The sequence below is a fragment of the Gopherus flavomarginatus genome, chromosome 5 (genome assembly GCF_025201925.1).
Source record: "Gopherus flavomarginatus isolate rGopFla2 chromosome 5, rGopFla2.mat.asm, whole genome shotgun sequence".
Classification (NCBI taxonomy): domain Eukaryota; kingdom Metazoa; phylum Chordata; order Testudines; family Testudinidae; genus Gopherus; species Gopherus flavomarginatus.
Genome location: NC_066621.1, coordinates 127,363,886 through 127,391,259, shown reverse-complemented (window position 1 = coordinate 127,391,259; position 27,374 = coordinate 127,363,886). Strand labels below are relative to the sequence as shown.

The 27,374-nt window shown below is 39.9% G+C and overlaps 1 protein-coding gene across 8 annotated transcripts in view; it reads left to right on the top strand.

Moving 5' to 3' along the window:
- FOXN3 (forkhead box N3) overlaps nt 1-25,510 on the top strand; it is a 325,004-nt gene extending 299,494 nt beyond the window's left edge. For all 8 annotated transcript variants that reach the window (XM_050953291.1, XM_050953294.1, XM_050953293.1 and 5 more), the window contains 2 exons: nt 1,772-1,880; nt 23,396-25,510. In XM_050953291.1, coding sequence (XP_050809248.1) covers nt 1,772-1,880; nt 23,396-23,945 — 659 coding nt within the window. In that variant the 3' untranslated portion in view covers nt 23,946-25,510. The remainder of the gene's footprint in view (nt 1-1,771; nt 1,881-23,395) is intronic.
- Nucleotides 25,511-27,374: the final 1,864 nt, after the last annotated feature.

Genomic DNA, 27,374 nt, shown 5'->3' with positions numbered 1-27,374 from the left:
GGTCACTTCAGTTGAACTGCCTAAGTATATATTTAGGTGCCTAACTTTAGGCATCTACTTCTGAAAATGTTGACATACGCTAGCAATAGTAATAAAAGTTTCTTTTAAAAGAGTATTTTATTTTTAGATTGCCAGTCTCCCTTCAGTTAGAATAAAATAAAAAGTCTCTAAAAATAAAAAAGCAGTTGCACAATAAGAATAATAATAATGGCAATTTAATGAGTACATCCACAGCTTTGGGAAGGTAATGGAAAAATGACTTATTAAAGGAAAATCGATGAGAAAAGGAAAAATCAGGGCTAAATAGGGGTACTTTACTGAGAGACAAAGTTAGATTGGTAAAAGCTACTGTTCCATTCTGAGATGGCCTCAGTTGTGTTGAAAATACACCTCCACCATTCACACACACATGCACAAAGTGAAATCTGGAGTGGTTTTCCCTATTGCTTTGAAAATACCTCAAGTGCTTTTTATCAATTTGCATGCAGAATTTCTAGTTTTGCAATTTAAATGATAAAGACTAGATGGTGATTTGCACTATGTGCTTTTGATGGCACATAATGGGGAGTAAGAACCTCCTCTTAAAACCCTGCCTGGGCTAACCAGGCCTTGAGTCCAGTTGCATAGAGTAAGCAAGGGCTGTGCACCAACTATGTACAGACACACTCCTCAAAGAAGATCGGGGAGTGAGTAAAGCCAGAAGGCACGTCTTCACTGGCAATGGTAAAGTGTTGCTGTGGCAGTGCTTTATTGTGGCTTGTGTAGTCATGGCACAGCCGCTGGGAGAGAGCTCTTCCAGCGCTCTAAAAAAACCACCTCCACGAGGGGCGTAGCTACCAGGACTGGGAGCGCGGCTTCCAGCACTGTGCACTGTCCACACTGGCACTTTACAGCACTGAAACTTGCAACGCTCAGGGAGGTGCTTTTTCACACCCCTGAGCGAGAAAGTTGCAGCGCTGTAAAGTGCCAGTGTAGACAAGCCCTTAGTTCTGTCATTTCAAATATTCTTCTGGTCAGAACAGCTGAGGTAGTGTTGCAGCTGTTGTGATTTGTTCCTGATATAAGCCAAATAGAATGCAAAAATATATCCCTGAAATGCTCCCTCTCTCATTTTACTTCAGAATAGCAATGGTAGCTGTCACTCAAGTGTGACAAAAAGTACTTCTAGTAAAAAACCTTGTGGGCCAAAGCCACAGTCTGGAATACAGCTGAATTACAAATCCCTAAAAATCCAAAAAAAACTTTGTGGTTCAGATAGTCAGCACCTGTATAATGACGTGTCTAGTCTTTTCTTGAATAGGATAGGACCCAACGAAGGTGGAAGATCACTGATCAAATAGTGTACAACGATAAAAAGTTATGACTTATGGATATAATGGCTTATATGGCTTGTATTTTGGTTATAATACGTTCTTTCTAAAGTATTTGCCATTTTTGCCTTAGATAAATTTTACCTCAGTAATTGCAATGTTACTTAAATTTTCCTATGTTTACTGTAGGCTGTTGTGTAAGGAATTGTCTATGGCAATTAAAAAATTTGAGGGTGACCTCTGTGAACCAAGTTAAATTAAATATTTTGCAATCTTTACTTACCATATAGAATAATGTGAATAGCACTTTATTGTTCACAAAAACCTTTGTTCATAGTTAAGTTTTTAAAGGTGAGCGCTGTATTAGACGTTGTTTAACATTTTCTAAATTTATTTTAAAGAGCTTAACATTAAAAGTGCTGCTTTAAATTTTTTCTAAATGTTTAAAAATTTTCTTTTAGTTCCCCCTGGAGTGATACAAAATGGAGCTCGTGTTCTGAGTAGAGGAATGTTCCCAGGAGTTAGGCCATTGCCAATCAACCCTATTGGAAGCATGGCTGCTGCAGTAAGGTAAGGGTATATAGGTACAGGACCAGCGTTAAAGAAACTAATTATTAGACACTGGATGTACGCTGGATATGCAAGGATTGTCGTCAAAAGTCTTGACACTTGTTTTTATTTCTGAGATTAGATGAGAGGACGTAGTGGGCTTTTTAATTTTGTTTTTAGAACATGTCCTCCTGGATCACCATTCTATATCTAATGAGCGACTGTCTGTTGCACCCTGGCTTCTCTGAAAAGCGGGATAGTACATTCATCAGTGGATTTTCAGGTTATGGTGACAACTTAGTGCCATCAGCTCTTTTTCTCGCTACAAGCATTCTATTGTGTTTCCATTTATAACAAAAATATTTAGCCTAAATCTTTTCCTAGAGTTAAATATCGGACGCCAGAATATCAGTTATAATAGGGTGTGTAAACATTATAGTTATCGTTATTAACTTTGTGATGTACAATCTGAAGTCCTTTTAGTGCGTGGTCCACTTGCCAAGAGTATTTTGCAATGTTCAAGAATAGAATGTTGTTTTTAAGCCATGGAATTAGGTCTGTATCCTTCAGAAGGGAGGACAATACAAGATACATAAGAAGAGTCCGGTAATACTGAGGGCTCTGACTCAATGGCTTGCTTTACTTAGTGAAAGCTAACTCCACTAGAGACAACAGAGTTACACCATGGAAGAATTTAGCCAGGTGTGATGCTATTGTCCTTCTCTTCCAGTGTTCTCAGTATCTGCAAAAAATGCTTCAGCTGTGTACCAGTTGGGTGCCCTAGGTGGACTTCCATAATTTATGCTGATTCTGGTTTGGAGAGGACCATTCAGGCTACATCATCTGCTCTCACGGTTCTCAGCCAGAGGTTACAAGTCTATAAAGGAAAATACTGTGATTACTACTAGATCGGAGTTTCTCAAATTTTGTTGCATTGCAACCTCTTCTGACAACAAAAATTATGATGTGACCCCAGGAAGGGGACCAAAGCCTGAACCCACCCAAGCCCTGCCTCCCTAGGCAGGAGGGGGCCCAAGCCCAAGCCCTGCTGCCATAGGCGGGAGGGCCAAAGCCCAAGGGCTTCAGCCGCCGGTGGGGGAGCCTGTAACCTGAGCCCCACTGCTCAGGACCAAAGCCCTTGGGCTTTCCTTTGACTCAGCCCTGTGCAGGTCAGGACTTGGCTTCAGTCCAGGGCCCCAGCAAGTCTTAACACCAGCCCTGGCAAACCCATTAAAACGAGGTCACAATCCATAGTTTGTGAACCACTGTACTAGCTTAATTCATTATAATTGCCTCAGTTGTTTGTGCCCTTTCATAGTCAGTGCTTCTGGCAGTTCTCTTTATATCCAGACCCTTAGGTGTAGTTCATCCAACCAACAGCTGGAGACAGAGTACCTGAGACACACACAGAGGGGAAGATATTAATTCAGTAACAACCTATGGCTGTTCATGGGCTGTTGTTAAACTGAATGAGGCATCAACCAGAAATACAGAGGGTTTCCCTTTGTCTGCACCTGTTAAAGGTCTACCCTATCCAGCAGTAGCAGCCCACGCATCTTTGAGAAGTGATGCCACTGGCTGTCAGCCAGAGCCTGTGTTCTGCTCCAGGGGGGGGTCATAGAGCCATGGAATTAGTTATTGATAATATTCTTTTAAAACATAGACTCCAGTCTAAATAGCGAGGAAGGACAAGAATGGCTGTTCCAGAGCTCATCCTCCCCCTCAACTTATGGCGGTCATTTGAGCGACACAGATATTATTTCAGAATCAGAGGAAGCTTTGCGGGGGGAAAAGGGGATATCTCCATAGAAACAGGTTCTTCCTCCCGCCTCCCCTCCCACACCACCACTTGAAGACTTCCATAGTTTTGCTCCCAATATTGCCATGTTATGCAGGGCAGCATAAAGCTTAACTTTTTTGTTATCGGAGGGGCTTACCACCTGCAGTTCCCCTGCTGTTCCTGCTTCCAGCAGGTGGAATAGTGTCTTTACCCTTTTGAATGGTAATGAAGAATAAAGAGTTTGGGAGGGGGCTTGGCAAGGGTTGCGGCACGGGGGGTGTTTTGAGGTGCCGGATCGGAGTAGTGCTCACCTCAGGCGGCTCCCTGGAAGTAGCGACATATCTCTGCTGCTCCTAGGCAGAGGCACAGCCAGGTGGCTCTACACACTGCCTCCGCACACAGGCGCCAAGCGGTTCCCAGCCAATGGCAGCTGTGGAGCCAGCATTTGGGGCGGGGGAAGAGCACGGAGCCCCCACAGCAGTTCCTTCACCTAGGAGCAGCAGCAGTTTCTAGGGAGCCATGCAGAGACAGGTAGGGAGCCTGCCAGCCCTGCCCCAACCAGATTTTTAATGGAGATATCAGAAATGCCGGTTTCTAGAGCTTTACAGCTGGTAAAATGCCGGATAACACAGCTTTTACTGTATTGATAATGGGGGCTTCAGTCTGGCAGACAAAGGTATAAAAAGTTGAAACTAGACAAATTTAGAGTGGAAATAAAGTAAAGTTTTTTAATCTTGAAGGGAATTCATCACAATCCTTGCTAAATTGTTCCAGAGGTTGATTTTCTGTCACTGGCAACTTTTAAGTCAAGATTGGATTTTTTTTTTCTAAAATATATGCTTTAGTTTAAACAGGACTTAATTCAGGAATGTTCTATAGCCTGTTATACAGGAGGTTAAACTAGATGATCATAGAATCATGATCTGGTCTTAGAATCTATGAAATTCTATTTTAAGAAAATGACACCAGTATTCTAAGAGCCTAGAATAGCTACAGATTCCACACAATGATATGGAGTAGAGGGTCTAATAGATATTTTCCTTCTCTAAAATTATGTGGCTCTTAAATGATGTGTGGTTCTTCCTGGCTGCCCCAATGGCTATAGGTTCTGTTGCCTATTTAGCTATCCTGAAAAGTGAGGAAATGCCATTTGTTTGTAATAGCTTGATTTCAACACAACTATGATTTGCATCATGAGAAAGTATGACACGTGTCCCTAAATTCCAGTGCATGTATTTAATCCTTTTGTGTTAGGATAGACTGGATTATTCAGATGCAGATTTTATATTTCTCTTTTATATCTCATCTGTTCAGTGCGGTGAGAGCTAATTTAAAAAAAAGAGGGAGGGGGATCTGAAGATACTTTATTGAAGTACCAAAAAGAACCAGTGGCTTGTCTATCTGATATGACAGAGGTCACCCCATCTTCTGTGGAAGAGAAGAGCCTTCATGAAGGATCCACTGAACTGTAAAGCACAGAAAAGCCTGAGGGGAATGTTCTTGGTTTCAAGGATGTTCTTTCACACAGTAGCTTATGTACCTTTTGTATCCACGTGAGCTAATCTGTCAATGCCTTTTTGGTGTTGAAATGCCCAATACCAAATACCCCACTACAGGTTCAGTATGACAGCTACCTTTTAGAGAGTGGCTATTACCTGTCCAGGCTTTGGTTATTCAGTCCAAAATTGCATTATCTTTCTTTGCTGCCATATCAAATGGCACACGTGCTATCGATGTCTGTGCAGTCATAGCATATATCTGACTACAGTCACCACATGATCTCTCTTGGCATGACAGTTTTCAGGTTTTTCCTTCCTGGTTGACTTCTGTTTTGTTACTTCCTTTCTACAGCCTAACTTCTGTAGATCCCTTTTTATTATTTCTCTGTCTGCATTTAAGTTTCTAGATCTAAACAGTTCAGTCTTATCTGGGACATACTTTGTCTGGCTGAAGGATACAGATAAGCAAATATTTGATAGAATGGGTTGATCACAAGAAGGTAAGACTTTCAGCAAATTATCCTGTTTGGGCAGCCGTTAGCATCAGATTATAGTCACAAAAAGTTAGGTTTTACATTGCCGTTGCCATTGCAATTGCAGCTGGGTAATTGATTATTCAAGATCCTTTCTGCGGAAGAGGATGAAACCTAACTAAGCATTGACCTAACACGTTGAAATCACTTTGGCTTCTGATGTATTACCTCGCGCCAATTTCATCCAATTGAGCAATTTACCGAACTGTGGCTTTTTAATGTGGGGAGTGAATGGGTTGCAGTGTTTCCCAGTTCTAAGCAATCTACCATCTACTTGCTTACTTTTCCCTGCAGGAAGAACAAATTAGGAAACAATCTCACATAATCACTTCACCTTTTGTGTACAAAATAAGGTGCAACTGAACAGAATTGCTTGAATAAAATACCCTATTGAAAAATATTGAAATCAAGATAAATCCACCACTTTACATGAATAAAGATTAGCCATTGAGGAGACAGTCAGTCATTATATTGTAGTGCATTTGGCTTAAATCTCATAAATAGATCTTTTGTTCCAGACTGATCTGTAAATGGGGGAAAAAAGCATCCTATGCTATTTTAGTTTATGAATCATCGTCTGTTGCTAAATCTCCACAACAGAATGTAGCTGGATGTGTTTTGACAGTAGTTCTTATTTACTTTATTTATACCACTTTTAGCTTGCTTGCCACCACTATTTTCCACATTGTGGCTGACAAGTCAAGGAGCCAGCAGAAAATAGCTGGGTGAAATATGATACCAATGCTGCTCAGAATGTAGGATGTTTTAAAATGTCTCCAGTATGGGAACCATTGTATTATTCAATTTTAGTGTATCCCAGCACTGTGGCATCATCTGCGCACACTTAAAAAACAAGCACAGTGACATTCTGGCCTCCAGGCACATACTTTCATTTAACGTCTTTGTAAACAAAAAAATCAAGTCACACCTTAGAGTGGGCAAAGGCTTGACTGATGATTTGACGATTAAGCTCTGACTACCTGAAGAAGCAAGTCCTGTAGTCTAGGGGATGGACGCACACACACGCGCACACACACACACTCACTCTCTCACTTACTTCCATTGAAATGTCCAGCCTAAAATCCTCATGAGAGCACATTTTAGGGCCTGTTAGTAGAAGCACCTCCTCAGTCAAGATAATGTATAGGGAGAGATGTTCTATTCTAGGTAATCAGGTCCCTCATCATTACACTAGCTCTTACATCAGGGGGTGCCGAAGTCGGCATGTGACCTGATTTTCAGTGGCACTCACACTGCCCACGTCCTGGCCACCAGTCCGGGGGGCTCTGCATTTTAATTTAATTTTAAATGAAGCTTCTTAAACATTTTAAAAGCCTTGGTTACTTTACATACAACAATAGTTTAGTTATATATTATAGACTTATAGAAAGAGACCTTCTAAAAACATTAAAATGTATTAGTGGCACATGAAACCTTAAATTAGAGTGAGTAAATGAAGATTCGGCACAGCACTTCTGAAAGGTTGCTGACCCCTGTCTTACATAGTGTGTTTCCTCAGTAGATATCGGAGTGCTTTACAAAGGAGATCAGTATCATTATTCCTGTTGTACAGCTGTAAACCTTTACTGGGTATAGCCAATGCCTAGAATAGCACGTGGAAGATGATGGGAAAGAAGAGCAGGGCATGGTATGTGGGTGTGATGCACACGCGCTGCCTCTCTCCACTAAGTAGACATCTGATGCATTCTACACTAGCTAAAGTTCCCAAGGAGCTGTCTTTATTTTGTAATTGTTTGTATTTAAAAAAAAATGATTGCATTAGTTCCCTTTTGATGCGTCAGTTGCATTTGGGCACGGCTCCATGGCCTAAGTGGCATACCAGATGTATTGGGTTAAATCCTTAACTGGTGTAAATTGGCATCTCTGTTGAAGTCAAATGGAGCTATGTTAGTTTATGTTGGCTGGCGTTCCGGCCCATTATGGGGAAGAGACCCTGGAATTTTGCAGCATTGTCTACTGTCCATTACAGTCAGTACAGTCTCCCTTGTGGTGGTTGTGTAATTAGATACAAAATTCATTTTATTTTACTCTGCCCCAAATTGTTCAATGTGCTGCAGATTTTTGTGTGCTCTAGAAGTTATTAGGGGAAGCTGGAGGTTTGGGCTGTTGAGAGACAGTTGGGACCTAGGTCATCTAGGAAGATGTGGGGAGGCTGTGGATTTTGGTATATAGAGGGCAACTGAGGAGGCTTTTTGTTCTGAGAAGGGAATGCATCTTTTCTTTACCTTCTCAGATTGGGTAGAGGAAGAGGTAGGGAGGCAGTGATTTGATTACTTCATTCCCCACCTCAGTCTCTTAACAGAAACCTCTTCCCAGTTTCTGCCACTACTTCCAACAACAACAGATAATCATCTAAACTTGGTGCTCCAGATAAAATGGTCAGCAGTGAAATGGCTAAGTAATGGGGTGGATAACCCAGCACTAGGGCAGGAAGAGTTAAAGGTTTGCTCTGAAGAGAGGGATGAAACCATCCTAAGCACCAGTCAAGAATACCAAGCCTGGAGGGAATAAAATGAATGAAGCAGGCTTCAGAATTGGGTTGCCCTAACACAAGGGGATTGTGGGTCTAAGGTGGAAAGGACTTGGGATGAGCAGCCTTGAACTGGTAACCTGAGGAGCAGTCAATCATGGGGAAGTAGCTTGGACTGTAATTGCTGTCTTTCTCTTTGTTTGTTTGTTAATACAAACACCCACCAGGATAGGGTCAAGTTTTGAACCTATGGAGCGTGCGTAAACGGCTTACAGCAGGTAGGAAAGTCAGCAGCTTTCATTTAACTGTTATGAGTTTAAACCCCACTGATATGAATATGAGCTCTTGTTTCAGGCTGCTTGCAGACTCAGGCAAACTTTGGTGTATCAGTTAGGCCTGGTTCACATGATGAAGATTATCTGAACAACCAAAAGGACCTTAGAGCCCGAACCTAGTTTGCCTGTGAAGTCCAACATAGCAGTTAGGAATGGTGTCCCTGTTTCACATGCTAGTTTGTTTTATTTATATATTTATTTATTTAGTTGCTTTTCTGAATCAGTCGTTCAAGCAATAATAAACTAAATGAACAGAAATAAACTTAGTATGCAGCATAGGTACTAAGATATAAGCAGAGTTATGCACCCAGACCATCCATGAATGACTGTAGGTTGTCTGTGTAAAGGAGCTGGAATGTATTTCCATATAGATGTCCTTAATTTTATTGTTTATTACTAGAACAATCTGTTTAATACAAAAAAAGAATCCAGGTTGCACTGCAGGCCCATATCCTGCTGTATTATGCATGGTGCGTTATTTTGTGGCGCTGAAGGTGTTCCTTTTATGAAAATATTTGACTCTTGAGTTTAACTTGCCTCCTTCTCCGAAGTGAAAAGGGCCACATTTGTTTTAACTCTAAATCTGATATTGATATAGACAAAGCATTCTTTTTGTGAGGACAATTTAGATTTTCATAAAGCCTTTGACAAGGTCCGTCACCAAAGGCTGTTATCAAAGTAAGCTGTCATGAGATAAGAGGGAAGGTCCTTTCTGGATCAGTAACTGGTTAAAAGATAGAAAACAAAGGGTAGGAATAAATGGTCAGTTTTCAGAATAGAGAGAGGTAAACAGTGGTGTGCCCTAGGGGTCTGTATTTGGACAAGTCCTTTTCAACATATTTATAAATGATCTGGGAAAAATGAATAAGCAGTGAGATGGCAAAATTTGCAGATGATACAAAACTACTCAAGATGGTTAATTCCAAAGCAGATTGCAGAAAGTTGCAAAGGGATCTCACAAAATTGGGTGACTGAGCAACAAAATGGCAGATAAAATTTAATGTTGATAAATGCAAAGTAATGCACATGAGAAAATGTCCCAACAATACATAGAAAATGATGCAGTCTAAATTAGCTGTTACCACTCAAGAAAGAGATCTTAGGCCACGTCCAGACTAGGTATTAAAATCGATTTTAGATACGCAACTTCAGCTACGGGAATAACGTAGCTGAAGTCGAATTTCTAAAATCGAGGTACTCACCCGTCTGGACGGCGCGGCATCGATGTCCGCGGCTCTCCGTGTCGATTCCGGAACTCCGTTCGGGTTGATGGAGTTCCGGAATCGATGTAAGCGCGCTCGGGGATCGATACATCGCGTCCAGACTAGACGCGATATATCGATCCCCGAGCAATCGATTTTAACCCGCCGATGCCGCGGGTTAGTCTGGACGTGCGCTTAGAGTCTTCTTGGATAGTTCCCTGAAAACATCCACTCAATGTGCAGTGGCAGTCACTAACAGTGTTAGGAACCATTAGAAGGACAGATAAGAAGATACAAAATATCATATTGCCTCTATATAAATCCATGGTATGCCCACATCTTGAATACTGCATGCAGATCTGGTCACCGAATCTCAAAAAAATATATTGGAATAGGAAAAGGTACAGAAAAGGGAAACAAAAATGATAAGAGCTTCCATATGAAGAGAGATTAATCAGACTGGGACTTTTCAGCTTGGTAAAGAGACAACTAAGGAAGGATATGATAGAGGTCTATAAAATCATGACTGGTGTGGAAAAAGTTAATAAGGAAGTGTTATTTACTCATAACACAAGAACTAGGGATCACCCAATGAAATTAATAGGCAGCAGGTTTAAAACAAATAAAAGGAAATATTTCTTCACACAACACACAGTCAACTTGTGGAACACATTGCTAGAGGATGTTGTGAAGGTCAAGACTATAACAGGGTTCAAAAAAGAGCTAGATAAGTTCATGGAGGATAGGTCCATCAGTGACTCTTAACCGGGATGGGCAGGGATGAAAACCCATGTTGTGAAGTGTCCCTAGCCTCTGTTTGCCAGAAGCTGGGAATGGGTGGATCACTTGATGATTACCTATTCTGTTTTTTCCCTCTGAAACACCTGGTATTGGCCACTGTTGGAAGACCTGATGCTGGGCTAGATGGACCATTGATCTGACCCAGTATGGCCATTCTTATGTTTATTAATGGATCATTACATGATTCATATTTGCTGTAGTCCTTTGCATGTTTGTTGTTATGATGTAAAATCTCCCTGTGAGAGTTTGTCAATAGCGTAACTGACTTACCAGTATTGACTTCTATTCAGTAACTTCTGGATAGATAGAGCCCTGCAAATCTGTGGGTACCTGCAGACCATTTTTAAGGATCGGATGCCAATGCACCATTTTGTATCTGTGCAGGGCTGTATGGATAGAGTCAGATCAGTCATCATACCAGTGAGCCCTACTTATTTTTAATTTGCTTTCTTGTTGTCCTGTACAGTGCTATCTAACTGACAATTCCACCAACCTGCAAAGTAACCTGTGACTTTCTTGCAGTGTTAAGTTTACTATATGGGTTATAGCAAACCTGGAAACTTCCAATGTCCAGAAGAAAAATTGACATGCCCTGTTTTCTCCAGTTCGTTTAACTGGGATCTTTCTGAGATTCTAAAACTCCCACTTACAAGTGCATAACGTGTTTCATTGAGAAGAATCCAAAAACAATTAAACTGATATTCCAACTATATACAGAGTTCACTTCCGCCACCAGTAAAATGCAGCCATCTCAGGGGTGAAATGTAGCTGGTGTTTAGAAGCAGAACTACCCAACAGTTAAGGACAGGACGTGAATCATACCATATCTAGTTGAAATCACTAGAGGAAGTCACATAGGCAAAATCTATTTACCCCTTTAGAATTTGGCCAGGATGCTTGAGCAAACACCTGTATGCTTGCCAAAAAAAAAAAAAAGGCACCTTGAGATCTTTAATGTCCTTCAGTGGTTTCAACTTCAGTTTTGTCTTTTCTAGAATATGACCCCCTGCAAAGTGAGACCCACTAACACCATGCTGGGGAAATAATTTCATTACTGACTTGCAGAGACGAGATCCACCCACTGTAGACTCCATCCTGGTCCCATTGTAATCAGTAACAAACCTTTTTATTGATTTTCAATTAGAATGGAATCAGACCTTAGAATGGCCATCCCTATTTCTGGCAACACCCCAAGTGCTCTGACTATGGCCTAGTCAAATTTAATTATTCTTCAAAAAAAAATCTTTACACTGTAGCCATGGATTTATAAATCTTAGTGTTTTCAAATTTAGTGAAGGTCCATCAGAAGAACAAAATATTTCAGTGCAAGAAGGATGAAAAGCAACCAAGTACATCCCAGTGGTCTGTGCTACAAGCTAGAGATTTGGCATGAAGCAACTTGAAAAGTGCCAGTTACTAGAAAATCTGGATGAACTTCTGGGTAATTTTAAAAATCTTTGTGGGGCATTGATTTTTAGTAGCATTTTTCATCACTGTGATGATGAGTTTAGCATTGTTAAATATCTGTCTAATCTCCCCTTTTTAAAAAAACACATTAGGCAAAATGGGCATTTTTGTTTTGTTAATGCTTCATTGGTAGAGAGAGTTGTGTTTAGACGCCTTCTGATAAAAGAATGTATATAGAGAGATTGTGTATGTATCTTGTTTTTTAACTGAATAGGCCCAGGCACACAACACTATTTTTCTGGCATTTATAAACACTGAAAGACTGACAGAGGTGTTATCATTTAAGTCTTGAACAGAAATGCACTCAGTCGGGGCAGGGAGGGGGGCAGTCCAGACCAGTGAGGGATTGTGTCACCGCTGCTCTAAAATCTTGGGTGCCTTACAATGCTTTGCTGTTGAATCGCCCAACCTAGGCTGCTTACAGCCAATCTACCAGCATGCAGGTCACACCTGAGTGTCTGTATGCTAGACAGTCCTAGTTCAGCATTTCTGACCCCAGCAGCCTGTCTACTGCTGTCATAACTTTCCTACTCAGATCTGAACCTTAGAGTTCAGAACATGAGAAGCTAGCATGAAACCTCCAAACTTAATTATCAGCTTGGATCTGATATCGCTGCCACCAGCCAGAAAATTCCAGTGTCTGGCTCACTGTGGTCTCCCCAAAACCTTCCCTGGGGGACCCCAAGACTCAGATTCCTTGAGTCTCACAACAAAGGGGAATAAACCATTTCCCTTCCCCCTCCTCCCCTCCAGGTGTTCCCTCCCTGGGTTCCTGGAGAGATATACAGGTTCAAGCTCCGTGAATCTAAACAAAGGGATTCCACCCTTCCCCCTCCTTCTCTATTCCTGTTAAGTACAGACTCAATTCCCTCGAGCCTCAACAAGGGGAAAAAAAACCAAACAGGTCTTCAAAAGCAAAACTTTATATAAAAAGAAAGAAAGAAAAAGACATAAAAATGGTCTCTGTATCAAGGTGACAATATACAGGGTCAATTGCTTAAAAGAAAAAATGAATAAACAGCCTTATCCAAAAAGAATACAATTTAAAACATTGCAGCAACTACACACATGTAAATACAAAAAAAGAATATAAACCTATTGTCTTACTGTCCTTGTACTTATAACTTGGAAACAGAAGATAGAGAGAGCACTCTCAGAGCCGAGAGGGTCACCGGACCAAGACAAAGAACAAAGAACTTACACCCAAACTTCCCTCCACCTAGTTTTGAAAGTATTTTGTCTCCTGATTGGTCCTCTGGTCAGGTGTTTCACGTCACTGTTTGTTAACTCTTTTATAGGTGAAAGAGACATTAACCCTTAGCTATCTGTTTATGACAACTGCCCCACTCTAGTTTTCAGCAGACTCCAACACACTCCCAGTCACAAATTTCCCCAAAATCATGTGCTCTGTGTCAAAGTTAGAATCAGGACTCACAATTTGTCAGACCACTCTGTTTATTAGCGCAGCGCTCCGCCAATAACATTCAGAATATGTGAGTGGCCATGCAAGGCCCAAACAGTCTTATTTATACAGATAAAAGAGCGGGAATTAGACAAAGGGACAAAGAAAGCAAAACAGGAAAATTCACCTGGGGCACAGCATGCATATCCTATTTCCTTACTAACTGTTATCGATTTAAGGCTAATACTTCACCAATTGCCCTTAAACGGTGCAATTGTTCTATGTTAATGTCTGTATTCCTGACACCTGGATTGCAGCATTCCAACAGTTTTGCTTAAAGGTACAGACAGCATTTCTTTAATCCTTTCTATTCTTACTATATAATTCATTCTGCTTTCACAATCCCTCCACAAATTAACTGTTCCTTATCTCTTAGTTCATCAGCGATATTCAAAATCATCATATTAGCACTCTGTTTTGGGGCAGTCATCTGGGTGACACAATTCTGTATACAACAGGAGATTAACTGAAAGCATACAAAAATCACTAAGATTCCAAACAGGATAGTTAGGGCTCCCTGAAACAACCAGTTTCCTATGCCAGAGAAATTGAACAGGTTACTTAGCCACTTCCATAAAGAACTCGACTCTTCATGGGGAAGATATGTGATTTGTTCTAAGTGGCTATAGCGATCTATTACCTCATTGGTATTGTATAAACATACAACATTGTTTTCCAGTGAGAGCACAGGTCCCTCCTTTAGCCGCCAGCACTATGTCCAATGCCTGACGGTTCTGGAGGGCCACCTGTCCGATCGCCCCTGTTTCTTTGGCCAGGGCTCTTAAACTTTCTCTGGTTTTATTTGCCATTATTTAACTACTTAGGAGCCTTTTTCTGCCTGGTGTATTGCTCCCCCAAGTGGGATAAAGGAACTGCCAATAGCCTCTTCCAGGTGTCATGACTGTTCCATATTGTGTTAAACGGACAAGGTCCTCCAGTGAGGTCTGGGGAATTGAGTGGGATAGCCAGGACAGGAACACCAGTTTGAGAGAGTGGGCTGGGATGTGGCTGCAGACCCAGCATTTAGAAATAATAAGGGTCTGAGCTATCCACACTTGCTGCTGGATAAAAGAATTGTCATTGTGGACTCCCCAGACCTTAAGATATCAGCAGCCAAAGAACAGGCACCACCAGAGGCGCATGTTGGAGGCAGGGCCCTTCTGGTTCTGACAACCTCAACTCAGGGAACTGCAGTCACAGTTTTATGTCCACCAGGCAGCAGGCGCTAAGCTCACTACTGCTTCTTCTTGGGCCTTGCTTTATGTAGTCATCTGCTTCTGGCAACCCTTACGAGAGCGTAGATTGTAAGTTATTGCAGGCTGTTCCTCTACGTCTTCTTCTGGAGTCAAAAAAATTGACTCTGCGTGGTCCTGAGGTGGTGGTTGGTTCACTAGGGGTGGTGCATTCTTACACTGCGAAGCATGTATCCACTCTGAGATGCCAGACAGTTTAACAGCTGTCCCTTGACTCTGGCTGTAACAATGGCCTTCACACCTTGTCTTTTCCTGATGCATACATTCCTCATTCACACAAACAGATTGAGAATACAAACAGTAGTATTTTATATAGAACAAAAAAAGCATTGCAAATTAAACCTTGCTAAGTTTTACAATTGATAACTAAGACAATTTACACTGAGACCCAGGCCTTCAATGTTTCTCTAATTTACTTAACACAGACACAATAGAGAATCCTGTCTCTTACTACCTAAATCTTAAAACAAAGAGTTAGAGAGGGCCCAATTTGTAATGCATATGGGAAAACAGAATCTTATAGTCCCAGAGGGTCATTTCTTTCTGGTATTTAAAAAAGGTGGCTAGCAGGATGAAATCAAATTATACTGTAATTCTTATGGGACATTATAAAATCCTGCTCCTACATATCCCCCCTTTTGACACTAAGATTATTAATCGCCAGTGTCACTTCTTATTTAGTCCATGTAATAGAAAATACTGGGAGATGATTTGGGCCTGTGGCTTTAGCTTTACATACATTTGTTTTATCCACCAGCACATTTTAAACATTTCAATTAAACACATACAATTTAAAACCAAAAACAATTAAGGGTAGTAACATTAGTATGCCAGTAGTTGTGGGAGACCATCCAGAAAATATGTTATACCAATGGTAAGCTGTTATGCTTTTCTGCAGTGGCAATTCTTAACATGTCCCCATTTGCGTGTATAATATGAATAGTCCAGTTTTCCACATTTTTTTTTTTTTTTTTTTTTTTTTTAGGAACCATGTTACCTTTTTACCTTTTAAAAGATGATTGGTAACTGTTTGCCATTCAATGCCAAGATTGATAGAGAACTCAACTAAATCAGTGCTTACAGTAAGCTGAGACTCTTTTGGTGGTGTTGTTGTTGTGACAAATAGTAAATGTGATTATTGGTAAACACAGTACTTACATTACATTTACATTTGTCTTCTGGTAAGTTGCTAACACTTTTTAAACACTTTTCCCCAAGAATTAACACATACATATAGTCCATTGTACAGTACTTTGGATTATCTGAAAGACAAAAAGAACATTTTTCTACTCCTTTTGGGGTGGCATTGATTATTGCTTAAAGATTCCATTCTTTTACAAATACCCTTCCTGACTGCAGGCAAAACAGAGGAATTACCCCCTTATTTTCTTGTGGTTTTTTGTTCTATAGGCAGGCCAGGTTTTAATGGGTTCTACTTTTTAAGGGTTATGCAAAAATTATTCCACTGTTTAGTTATTAAATTCATGAGGTGGTGTACCTCAAGTTTTGCCTCTTATATAGCAGACCAAGTTTGTAATGTTTTTCCTGCTGTGTTAAGCTTTAAGTTTATTTACAGGTAATAGCTGGGAAGCATCAGTACCATATTACTTTAAAGGATTTTTTCAAAAATCATACACACTACAAGTTGTTACAGGGGTACTTACTAACATTAAAGTTATTTTAATGTTTAATATAAACAGTAACATTAGCATCAAATTTATAAAAGGTATCTTGTTATACCATGCCTTTTATGTAGGCAGTTTGTGTGCTGACCAGGTATGTTCTTTATTTGCAGCTTCTTTTGTGCTGGTAGTTCTCACCTTTCTTTATCAGTTAGGTAATTTGCATCAACACAGGCTTGGCTTTTGGATTCAAAGCCATCAGCAGAGCTCAGAGACTCTGTCTTAACACACAGGGATCTGAAAAAGAAAACGCAGCCTATTGCGGCTCTTTTTGGAGCTCTAATAGGATTTTAATTCAGCAGCATGTTTCATTTGCATTTTTTTTTTACATCCCTTTCTACAATATACGCTGCACATGTCCTACGGAAAATGCACATTCTTTCTATACTATAACTTTTCAAAAACATTAGCCATATTAATTTTTACATAAGGTATAACTGTTTCTTTTGTTCTTACAGAGTTTTCATGTATTCTTATCAAAGTGACAGTCTGATTCCACAGAGCCATTTTAAGGCTCAGTGTTTTTAATATTGCTTCTTTTTGTTTTGTGCACCTCACCTCTGCTGTTGCTTCAGAGGGTCACTGTTAATTTCTTATTCTTTCACTACAGCTCTTATCTGCTATTGTTACAAAAAAACAAAACAAAACAAACAGACTCCAGAATCTTTACCTATTCTCCTGATTTTGACTGCCCTATTGCAGCCATGACTTGGTCTTTATTTAAAAACATTTTAATTTTTGTAAAGAATCGAGTTACCCCTTAAGGGTTAAATGCTAAATCCCAAAGCCAAACAACACTAATTACCTGTGTCTTGCAAAAAGGTCTGTCAGTTTTGCAACTTTGAATTAAAGAGTCAAATGAATTTTTAGTGGCATTAAAAACAAAATCAATTTATCTTACACCTACAAAACAGTAGTTTTACAAACCAGATGTGCTGGTTTAGATTCTTAGAACTTTACATATTTTCACAGACATAGATACATACACATTTTCTTTTCCTTAACATTCCTTTACACTGTTTTGTTTTTACATAGCTGTATATATATATGGATTATTTACAGGCACTCTTCTGGAAAAGGGCCCATTTCCCTTCAGAATGGCTGCAAAGAAACCAAGAATTCTCTCTTTAACATGGTCCTTTTTTAACATTATCACAAAGTTTAACTGCTTAATTCTCTCCAGCCTCTGTAGAGTTAACTTTTCACTCTCTTTACTTAAATCACTTGTTTATGTCCCAAAATGACACCTTTATCACCTCAGATTTCACCATTTTAGGTATTGTTCCAGGGGTTCATGCCTGCACTTACTGCTTTTCTTACTTCTAACACTATTCCCTTAGGGCTTCCAACCTGTTTTTCAGTTTCTTTATCTGTTGCTTGCCTGCTTTTCTGGGCCCGATCCTGCTTTTTTTTTTTTTTTTTCTTCCTCCAATGAACCGTTTGTGAGTGCTATTGTGGTCACTTCACAATTTTGAAAGAAATGTTCAAGGAAAGGGACCAGGAAGGGTGGGGGCTAGTTGAGGAGCCCCCCCCCCCCCCCGCCCCCAGCCTTGCTGAATTGGTAGTGGGACACTATAAAGAATCAGTTTCTGAGGCAGACAACAAAGGGGAACAGAACAAGGGACTTTTTGTCCTTTTTACAATGAGATGGGAGTATGAAGGGGTTTGGATCGATCCGGGGTTTGGAGAACGGGTAAAGGGGAGCGCTCGGTCTAGTGGTGGGAGAGGAGGCTTTTAATAAAGCTTTTAACTTATTATTTGAATAATTGAGAGAGGCCAGTTTTGATTTTGTCCACCTATGATTTGCCTCTTGCCACCACTGCATGAAACAATTAACCTCTCCTTTAGCCAATTTTGTTTTAGGTTGGCCGAGTTTGTCTTTTAAGACGTCCACTCAGTCTTTGTTCCAAGATTTTAACAGTGGCCACTGAGTTTTGGGATCCCCCTGAGTTAGCCTAGAACATTTTCCCAGAAATTTACAGGAGTCTGGACCCTTTTTACAGGAGTCTGGACCCATCCTAAATACATAAAATGAGCCGGCGTTCATTTAGGGAACTGTCCCGACTTAGACGTCTGGTTACCAGTACAGGAGGACTTTCACACACTAATCACACAAGAAGGAAATTCAGGTTCGTCAGAGCGATGCCTGCTGCAACACACAAAAGGAGCCCACAGGCTACTGCCTCAATTGCCCTTGCTTTCACACTAAGGGTTTTACCCAAGGTGTGGTGTGGCTGCAATTGTGCAGATTTCACTCACTCAGACCGCAGGGACAGGAACCCCTTAGTCGGCCGATCCCCAGACAGAGACGGCACCCAGACTCAAACACTCCACAAGAGGACAGATAGACACAGACAGGACAGTCCTCAGTCCGGACAAAACACAGAAATAATTACCTGACCAGATTCCTGATGTCAGATCCCGGGATCCCTACCAGAACAGAGTGGGAACCAACAGGTTCGATGGCGTAGACCTCACTGTGGCTGTGCGCCTTTCCGCTCTAGTGGAGGACCGCTTGGGCCAAATGCCCAGGTGCCGGCTGCCATGGTCATCCTACAAAAACAGTCAGGAATCACACAGCCCCAGTGAAGACAGTTGCCATCTCGGTGGGACCTCCAAATTGTCAAAGTTAGAATCAGGACTCACAATTTGTCAGACCACTCTGTTTATTAGCGCAGCGCTCCGCCAATAACATTCAGAATATGTGAGTGGCCATGCAAGGCCCAAACAGTCTTATTTATACAGATAAAAGAGCGGGAATTAGACAAAGGGACAAAGAAAGCAAAACAGGAAAATTCACCTGGGGCACAGCATGCATATCCTATTTCCTTACTAACTGTTATCGATTTAAGGCTAATACTTCACCAATTGCCCTTAAACGGTGCAATTGTTCTATGTTAATGTCTGTATTCCTGACACCTGGATTGCAGCATTCCAACAGTTTTGCTTAAAGGTACAGACAGCATTTCTTTAATCCTTTCTATTCTTACTATATAATTCATTCTACTTTCACATCTGCAATGTCCTGCCCTCTCTGGACAGTTCAGTGAAATAATATGGTTCTTTTGCTCCTTTAAACTGGAGCTGACGTTCACTTTAGTACAAACACAGCAGTATTGGCTTAGATGAATAGTAAAACAAGTTTATTAACGTAAGAGGATGGGATTTTGAGTTCAAGTATGAGAGATAAAGTTAGGAATGGTTAAAAGCAAATAAAAGGGAAAACTCACATCTAAAAGTCTTAATCTAGAAAGATTTGGTTTGAGGTTTTGTTGAAGATAGCCTTTCTCACCCACAGTCTTCCAGCAAAATGATGAGCCTCTCCTTTGTTCAGGATCTCTTCCAGAGGCCCAGAGATGCTGGTGCCTTGATCATTTTAGGTGAAAGAGATCACTTGGGGTTTTCTGCCCCTTTCTTTTATAGTCCATCAAACCTCTGACATGGATTCTTTTGAAAGTTACCTCACAAAATAAAGTTCATTCAAGCTGTGAGGAAGACGATATGTAGACTGCTGGTGAAGGAGGCTCCATGCTCTTCCCCACCACACACACACTTTTGTTTGCTAAAATGCAAATTGTTGTGTTTCCTGCCATCTCCTCCCCCTGCTGTCTTGAAGATCCTGTTTACTACTTATATGTAAATTGAGATAAACACATGTCTTGGTTTAGAAGAGACTTGTTTAACGACTTTTGCCTAGGCAAGGCTGTCTGGTTTTGAACATGTGTTAATAACCTCATACAGGGGAATAGATAACTTTACATATAATGCTGCTGTATACATCTCGCCATGATATTATTGACCAGCGAATTATTAGTTTTCAGATGATACCTCACAAAGCATATTGTGTACAGAAATTATTATAATACGGTGTAGGATATGAATACAGAGGTGCTTTGGCTCGCACCCAGTATTGCACTATTTTGTTTTCTTAGCAAATGTATGACTCCATAACAGCAATACGAAGAATTAGGTTTTGAAAGTGCCTCAGAAGTGTGTATGCAATGGAAATGGATTAGATATTATTTTAATTCCACTCATTATATTAAACTGCTAACATCAAGTATAGGGAAGTCTTCACATCTTGTGTATTTGAGCTGTTGCCTCAAGGTAAAAATCATTAGTTTACTTTTGGATACATGATGTCTGATCTGCTTGAAGATCCTAGAACATTTCATCTGTTTCACTCATTTTCATTTCTGTTGGTATCCTTGGCAATTGTCTCCACAACCTGCTATCTCTTTTTTATTTTCTTAAGCAGGACTGGTTGGAAAACTTAGAAAATTTGAAAATATTAATGAAGAACAGAACATATTTTCTGTAGCCAAAGTTATTCATTTCCTGATCAGCCCTCTCCCTTATGCCTTCCATTCTGAGATCCTTGGTCTACTCCCTCCTTCCCATTTCTCTAATACTTTTCCTTTCTTGCACCTTTCTGTGGACCATCTTCTTTTTCTCTTCCTTCTTTCCATTTTTTGTGGTCATTCGGTTACCAATGGGAAGTTATCTCCTCATAGTAGTTTACATTCCCTCTATAATCCTAGACTTCTTAGCATTTTTTTATACTTACTCAATATTGCAATCCCTTTGCAAAATCATTGAGTCTTTACTCCAAATCGTAGCCCATCTGTGTGAAAAGAAACACCAGAGTCTGCTCAGTGCACTCAAGGGGCAAATCAGCACTTTTTAGGGAGATGTTGCTGCTCTTTTCTGTGGAGTTGTTGCTTTTTTATTTAATGGTCAGTCTAAACAAATTATGCCCAAATTTAATAATAGGAAGGTCCATTAAAAACCTTGTTTACCTACAGTCTAGTTAATAAATATACTGTTTGATTTCCCACCTGTTGTGTCCAGTGTTTGTTTCCTTGGAGCAAGAATTTATTGCTGGATTTATGCTGAAGATAAGAAGCGTTCAATGTTTATTGAACCACATTGCTCAGACTATTAATTGCCTAGTAAAATCACGTAACTTTAATTTTATGCTAATTTATGATAATTTTGATAATCTTTCCATGTAAATTTAGCTTCAAAGTGAAAAATTTGTCATTTAAAACGTGTCCCATGCTTCCTTTTTAATGAATGATTTTATGGAGTTGGTTATAAATTCACCTTACAACTACTTTAGTATGGATGATTTCTTCTTTTAAGCGTTTAGCATCCTCTGACGACAACCCCTGCAGTGGCAAACCATCTCAAAGTAAATGCAGCTGGCTTGCTGCACAGTCATGAATGACGCTGCATTTAGTTATTAATAATTGAAGGAGCTTTGTCTCTTCCTGCTGAGTCCTGTATATAATTCATGGATCATAAACCTACTCTAAAATCTAGGCAAAATTAAATTTTATTGAGCAGGAGAGGCTGGTGAGAGAGTTTATTTGCTAATAACTAGACCTTATGTATTTTCCCCAAAATAGTCTAACGAGAAAATTTAGAATGACTAATTAGCCATCTTCCAGCATTGTGGTGCTGTTGGTACTTGAAACTCTATTTCCAACTTCGACAGAATAAGATAAGTCTTAGACAAAAGTTTGCTTTCATCTCTAGCCGTTCTTTGTTCTGTAAGGTATATGGAAACGGTAACTTTATGCACAGCTCGTTTCTTTTCTGTATTATAAAAGTTTGTCCCATACTCTTGGGAAATGGATAACACTGTCCTGTTTTCTGTAAAGAAACAAGTTCCAGAAGGCAAGTCCATTCCCTGGAAATCTGACCCACTTCCCCATAATTTACTTTAAATGGAGAGGGGAACAGTAAGTTTGATTTGGCCGGGTGCTATTCCTCTTAACATTCCTTTTGAAAAACCTTTACATTCAGGATACTCCTAGGAAGTCACTTACCCAACATTCGCTCAAAAGACTGGCAACATTTGAATTATGTGAAGGTGGCAAGACTTGATTTTAAAAGCAGTTTATCAAGTGATACTGAAAACAGACTAGTATTTCTCTCATTAGTAGTTAGGAGTCTGTAGAATGTGTCCCGAGCATATTCCTCTTCTGTTTTGCTAAGTGGGAGTTGAGGGCACTGTGGAGGATTAGGCCCTGCTTTAACAGACTTGCTGAATGGGGAACACATTCTTTTCTGATGTAAATCAACAGCAGAACTGCCATTGACTTCACTGGAGTGCAAATGGGCTCTGGTGGTTATACGTTTTTCTAACTGCAGTAGCACCCAAAGGCCTCAATCAGAATTGGGGTCGCACTGTGCTAAGTACTGTACAGATATATAGGAAGGAAGACATTATCCCAAATGATGCCTTGTAGCACAAAAGCAGAGTTTTACTTTTTATTACCATTCTTAAAATATTTTGTCGATCACTTATGTCAATAGATATGAAGATGGACAGTGCTGAGGATGCCCTTCTTCTTTTGATATTGTCAGAATAAATGTTGATTCTCTTTTTTAATGTGTTTATGGTCCAAAAAGTGACAGTGAAATTGCTCCTGGTTATTATACATCTCTGCTCATTGTGCCACAGTACCTAGTCAGAAGTCACAGCAGTTTAACTTATTGACAGAACAAGGTGTTCTCTACTGTCAGAATCACATAGCTGGGGAAAACAAACACACATCTGTCTCCAAACCCACTAGCAAGTTTCTGATTCCAGCCTTTGGTAGTACTGATATATAAAGAAAGGAGGAGTTAAATTTCCAGGTTACTGAACTGTCATTTCTATCTGTTTGAAAAACAGTGGTGTGATTTTGTTTATTTATAAACATAAATTGAATAGTTTTATTGGTGAAGGATAAATATGAACTGTCAGAATGTCAATTTTTGTGACTGTACCACTCATTCCTGTCAGTCTGTTTTGAATTGTTGTATTTTATGTACGAGGCCCAATACGAAGATGATTGAATTTGATAGAAAAGCTCCCACTGATTGAGTTAATGGGGCTTTGGATCAGGCCTAGAATGATCATTACGTTGGTAGCCATGTTGATCAGTTATCTGTCCATTGACTCCATGATTGTTGCATTTCACATTAGAGCAGCATTGTGTGTACGTGGTTTCTAAGGATATTTCATATCGTTTTAACAGGAATGGGCTAGCAAACTGCCGGATGAGGACAGAAAGTGAACAATCGTGTGGCTCTCCAGTCGTTAGTGGGGACCCAAAGGAGGATCACAACTATAGCAGTGCCAAATCTTCCAACCACAGGAGCACTTCACCTGCTAGTGACTCTGTTTCCTCTTCCTCTGCTGATGACCATTATGAATTTGCTACTAAAGGCAGCCAAGACAGCAGTGAAGGGAGTGAAGTTAGCTTCCAGAGCCATGAGAGCCATAGTGAAACAGAAGAGGAGGACAAAAAGCAAAACCGGAAGGAGACCAAGGACTCTTTAGCTGACAGTGGATATGCATCCCAGCACAAGAAAAGGCAACATTTACTGAAGGTGAAAAAAGTACCAAGTGACACACTGCCTCTTAAAAAGAGACGTACGGAAAAGCCCCCAGAGAGTGACGATGAGGAGATGAAAGAAGCAGCTGGATCACTCCTGCATTTAGCGGGAATTCGGTCCTGTTTGAATAACATCACCAATCGGACGGCAAAGGGGCAGAAAGAGCAAAAGGAATCCACAAAAAATTAGAACAAATCATCGATTTGTTTGAACTTACAAAATTTTGTTTCAGCACGTCAGGTGAATTCTAATGATTTGTGGCAATATCAGCATTTTTTGTTTTGTTTTTTCTTTTTTTTTCTTTTTTTGGACCCTTAAGATTTTTATTTTTAAAGGAGATTGAAGCCATAGAACTCATACTGACACTCAGCTAATTTACAAAAGCTTTTCATTCCCTGAAGACACACAGTAAAAAAGCCAAAATCACCATTGCTTTCTCCAGCTTGTCGGAAATGCATGGTTGAATACGCAGTGACATCAACATTATTGTGATGGGAGTACAATTCGGCCCTTGGAAATCCCTCTGATACCTAGAAGAGATGTGCATAATTCAGTAATCATTCAGGCCTGGCCCTTAGGTTAAAAAAAAAATGGCCTTACAATTGGGTTATAAGCGAATGTGAATAAAGAGATTTGGAGGAGGCCTGGAGTCTTCAACACCAAACCAAGAACCGGTGGCAGTTGGATACAGTTGTGCCATAGAAGTCTTTGGACAGTCACTGGAGGCGATTGCGCATACAGTAATGCATTATTAGTGCTCCCTGTACTCTAAGTGGCTCATAATGTGAAGACTGATAACTTTAAGTTGTGGAAAATTTGAACTGTGTATGCAACGGGTTTCAGTGAAATAATGAGAAGAAATGGTTGGGGGTGGGAGGGAATTGTTAAAGGTATTGTTAATCATTGAATTCTGTCTTCAATATTAAATTAAAAGAATGTTCAAAAAGCCATAAGCCTGAAGATTGGCACTGCGTGCAAAATAATAATAATAATAATAATAATAATATGGAAAACAAGCTATGTCTTCTAAACTGCCTGAGTGAAAAGCAATCAAGTCTAAGAAATTACAGTAGATATTACGGAAGTAACTAAATCAGAATATTTTTCTGTGGATCAAAAATATTTGGTCTAACTGGGGAAAAAATGCTACAAAACCTGCCATTAGTATTATGCTGTATTTAAAACAAAAAACCAGATACAAAAAAAGCATATTGATGGACAAGAAAATAGAATACAACAAAGAGCTCCTATACTGCCCTCAAAATTGAGTATGCAGTTAATGCCAGTCAGGATTCATCTGTGCAAAAACATCATCAGATTTCCAGATTCAGCCAGTGTAGCCAACAGAAAATTCTGATCGACATTGCATGGATTTGAGGGAGGGGAAATTAAAAACAACAACTTTTTTTTTTCAAAGATAACAAAATTCTTGTAAGGTAAATAATGTATTTAGCATGAAGCATGAATTATTTTCATATAAATATAGAAAATAGAGAAAAAGGCTATGCCTCTAATTTTTAAGCCCTTAGGCTTAGAGTCTTTTATTTTTGGGGGGTTTTTTTGTTTTTTTGTTTTGTTTTTTTTTTTTTTTTTTGAAGCAGGTGTTTAAGGTTTAACCTTCTTCAGGGACAAACACTGACTGTTGGGGAACTTACTCTGCAATATTAAAAATATCTTCACACTCTGGTAGGGCTTGGATGGTTGAATTATACTGCCTTGTCTGCACATTCAGCCCCCTCTCACTTTTTTTTTTTTTTTTTTTAACAGAAGTAGGATGTCCTTTCTCTGCCTGTACATGTGTAACATGATGCAATAATTTGAGGGCAAATTTAGTAGTGAGTGTGTATGATAGAATCAAGAGAATAATGGGAGCTTAATTGAGGAAAATAATTCAGATTTGGTTCAGGGATAGGTATGTCAGTGAATAGCTTTGCTAATTTGCCATGAAAAGAAATGAAGTTAGTAAAGAGCCTTATTGATGGTGATCTGAGATACAGCATAGGGTTAGAGGAAGCGATTCAGGTATAGTTGTGCTACTCTCATGAAAATGTTGATAATTAGATTGGAATTCCCTGGAAGTGGTAGGGAAGCTGTGAAGAAAATACAATCTCTCCCACCCCAATTCGTGAATTTGGCATTGAAATCATCTACACTAAGAAATTCCTAGTGGAAAAAGGAACATTACAGGGACTGAAAATCCCTATCACTTCATAAAGTAAAATTATCTGTTGTCTTTAAAAACTTGAGGCCACCATATTTATCCTTGGTGTAGCTGTTTTAATCCACAGAGTTACACGAGGAAGGAGGATAGCCCATGAACAGGAAGCTATAGAAGGATGTGATCGCCCACCCAGTGGAGTAAAATCAAAATTGCACCATGAGGCATTTGGGTTTTTCATTTAGTTTAGGAAGTGGAAGAATTGTGCAGTGGATTACTATGGTTTGACAATATTGCTATGCTCAATGGGTGTTCTGTTGTATAGAAAACATACTACAGCACCAAGGGTACAGCAGCAAAATGTATTTTTCTTCTGATTTGCCTAACCCAAGACCCTGATTATACTGTGAATTGAATAGTAGTCCATGGGCTGGATGAGTCTGGGAGAACTTTCAAGCAGCGTAGATTGAGATGGTGGGAGGCAAAGATGGTTTAACCCTTGCACTCAGCTGATCTGGGTGCAGGGTTGGTCCCCAGGTGTAAGTTAGAACCCTACCGACTGCTGCTGTCACATACGCTGGTTACCAGCAGCCCTGAGAACCAAAAACCCATAGCTTAGGGGTCAGTGCAGCATAGAGGTGCATCAGCCATATTGCTTCCTCTGGGTAGAGTCCCTTCATGACTGCACTGGGGTCCTTCTCTTGTTGGCAGATATGCCAGCTCAGCAGCCGGAATCCACTGATAGTGCCACACAACAACTGCACCAAAAAATCTGGCCTCTTGTGTTTCAGGGACTTCTGGGAAGAGTAACTGCAAATGAAAATGCATTAACTTGCCCCAGAAGCCATTGTAATACACGCTTGTGCATATGTTGTTCCATCCCACCAGTCTGATTAATATTAAATACAATTAAGAGTAAAATTTAGTGGCATCAAGTAAATTAGAAGCAATGGGTTACTCCCCACCTTCGCCAGAGAAAATGACATGGTGACATGCTAGTGGGCAAAAACTGCTCTCAGTCACAAAACTGATTCCAGAGTAACTTTAGTAACTAGAATAGTTACTCCAGACTTACACCAGTGTAACCTGAGATAAGTATCTGTTCCATAAATACTATTTTCTAATTTGGCTACTTGATTAAATACGTAATTATCACTAGTGTTATCTACCCAAGAAAACAGTCTTGTACATAAATACCTAATTAGGCAGGTTGTCTTAAAATATATTATTTCTGTAAGACTTCAATAACTCCTTTATGGACTTGTTGGTATATTTAAATATCGGCAGGTGCAATTTGTAGCTTCTAGGCTGGCCTACTGGGAAGATGTCAATAGTCTGTGTTTTATAAAATACTTCCAGGACCCATTAAAAGAGAGGAACCAGACGTTTGGTTATGTACTAATGCCCCCTCTAGACTATTCAAGAAGGACATAAAGTATATGTGATTAAAATAATCTATT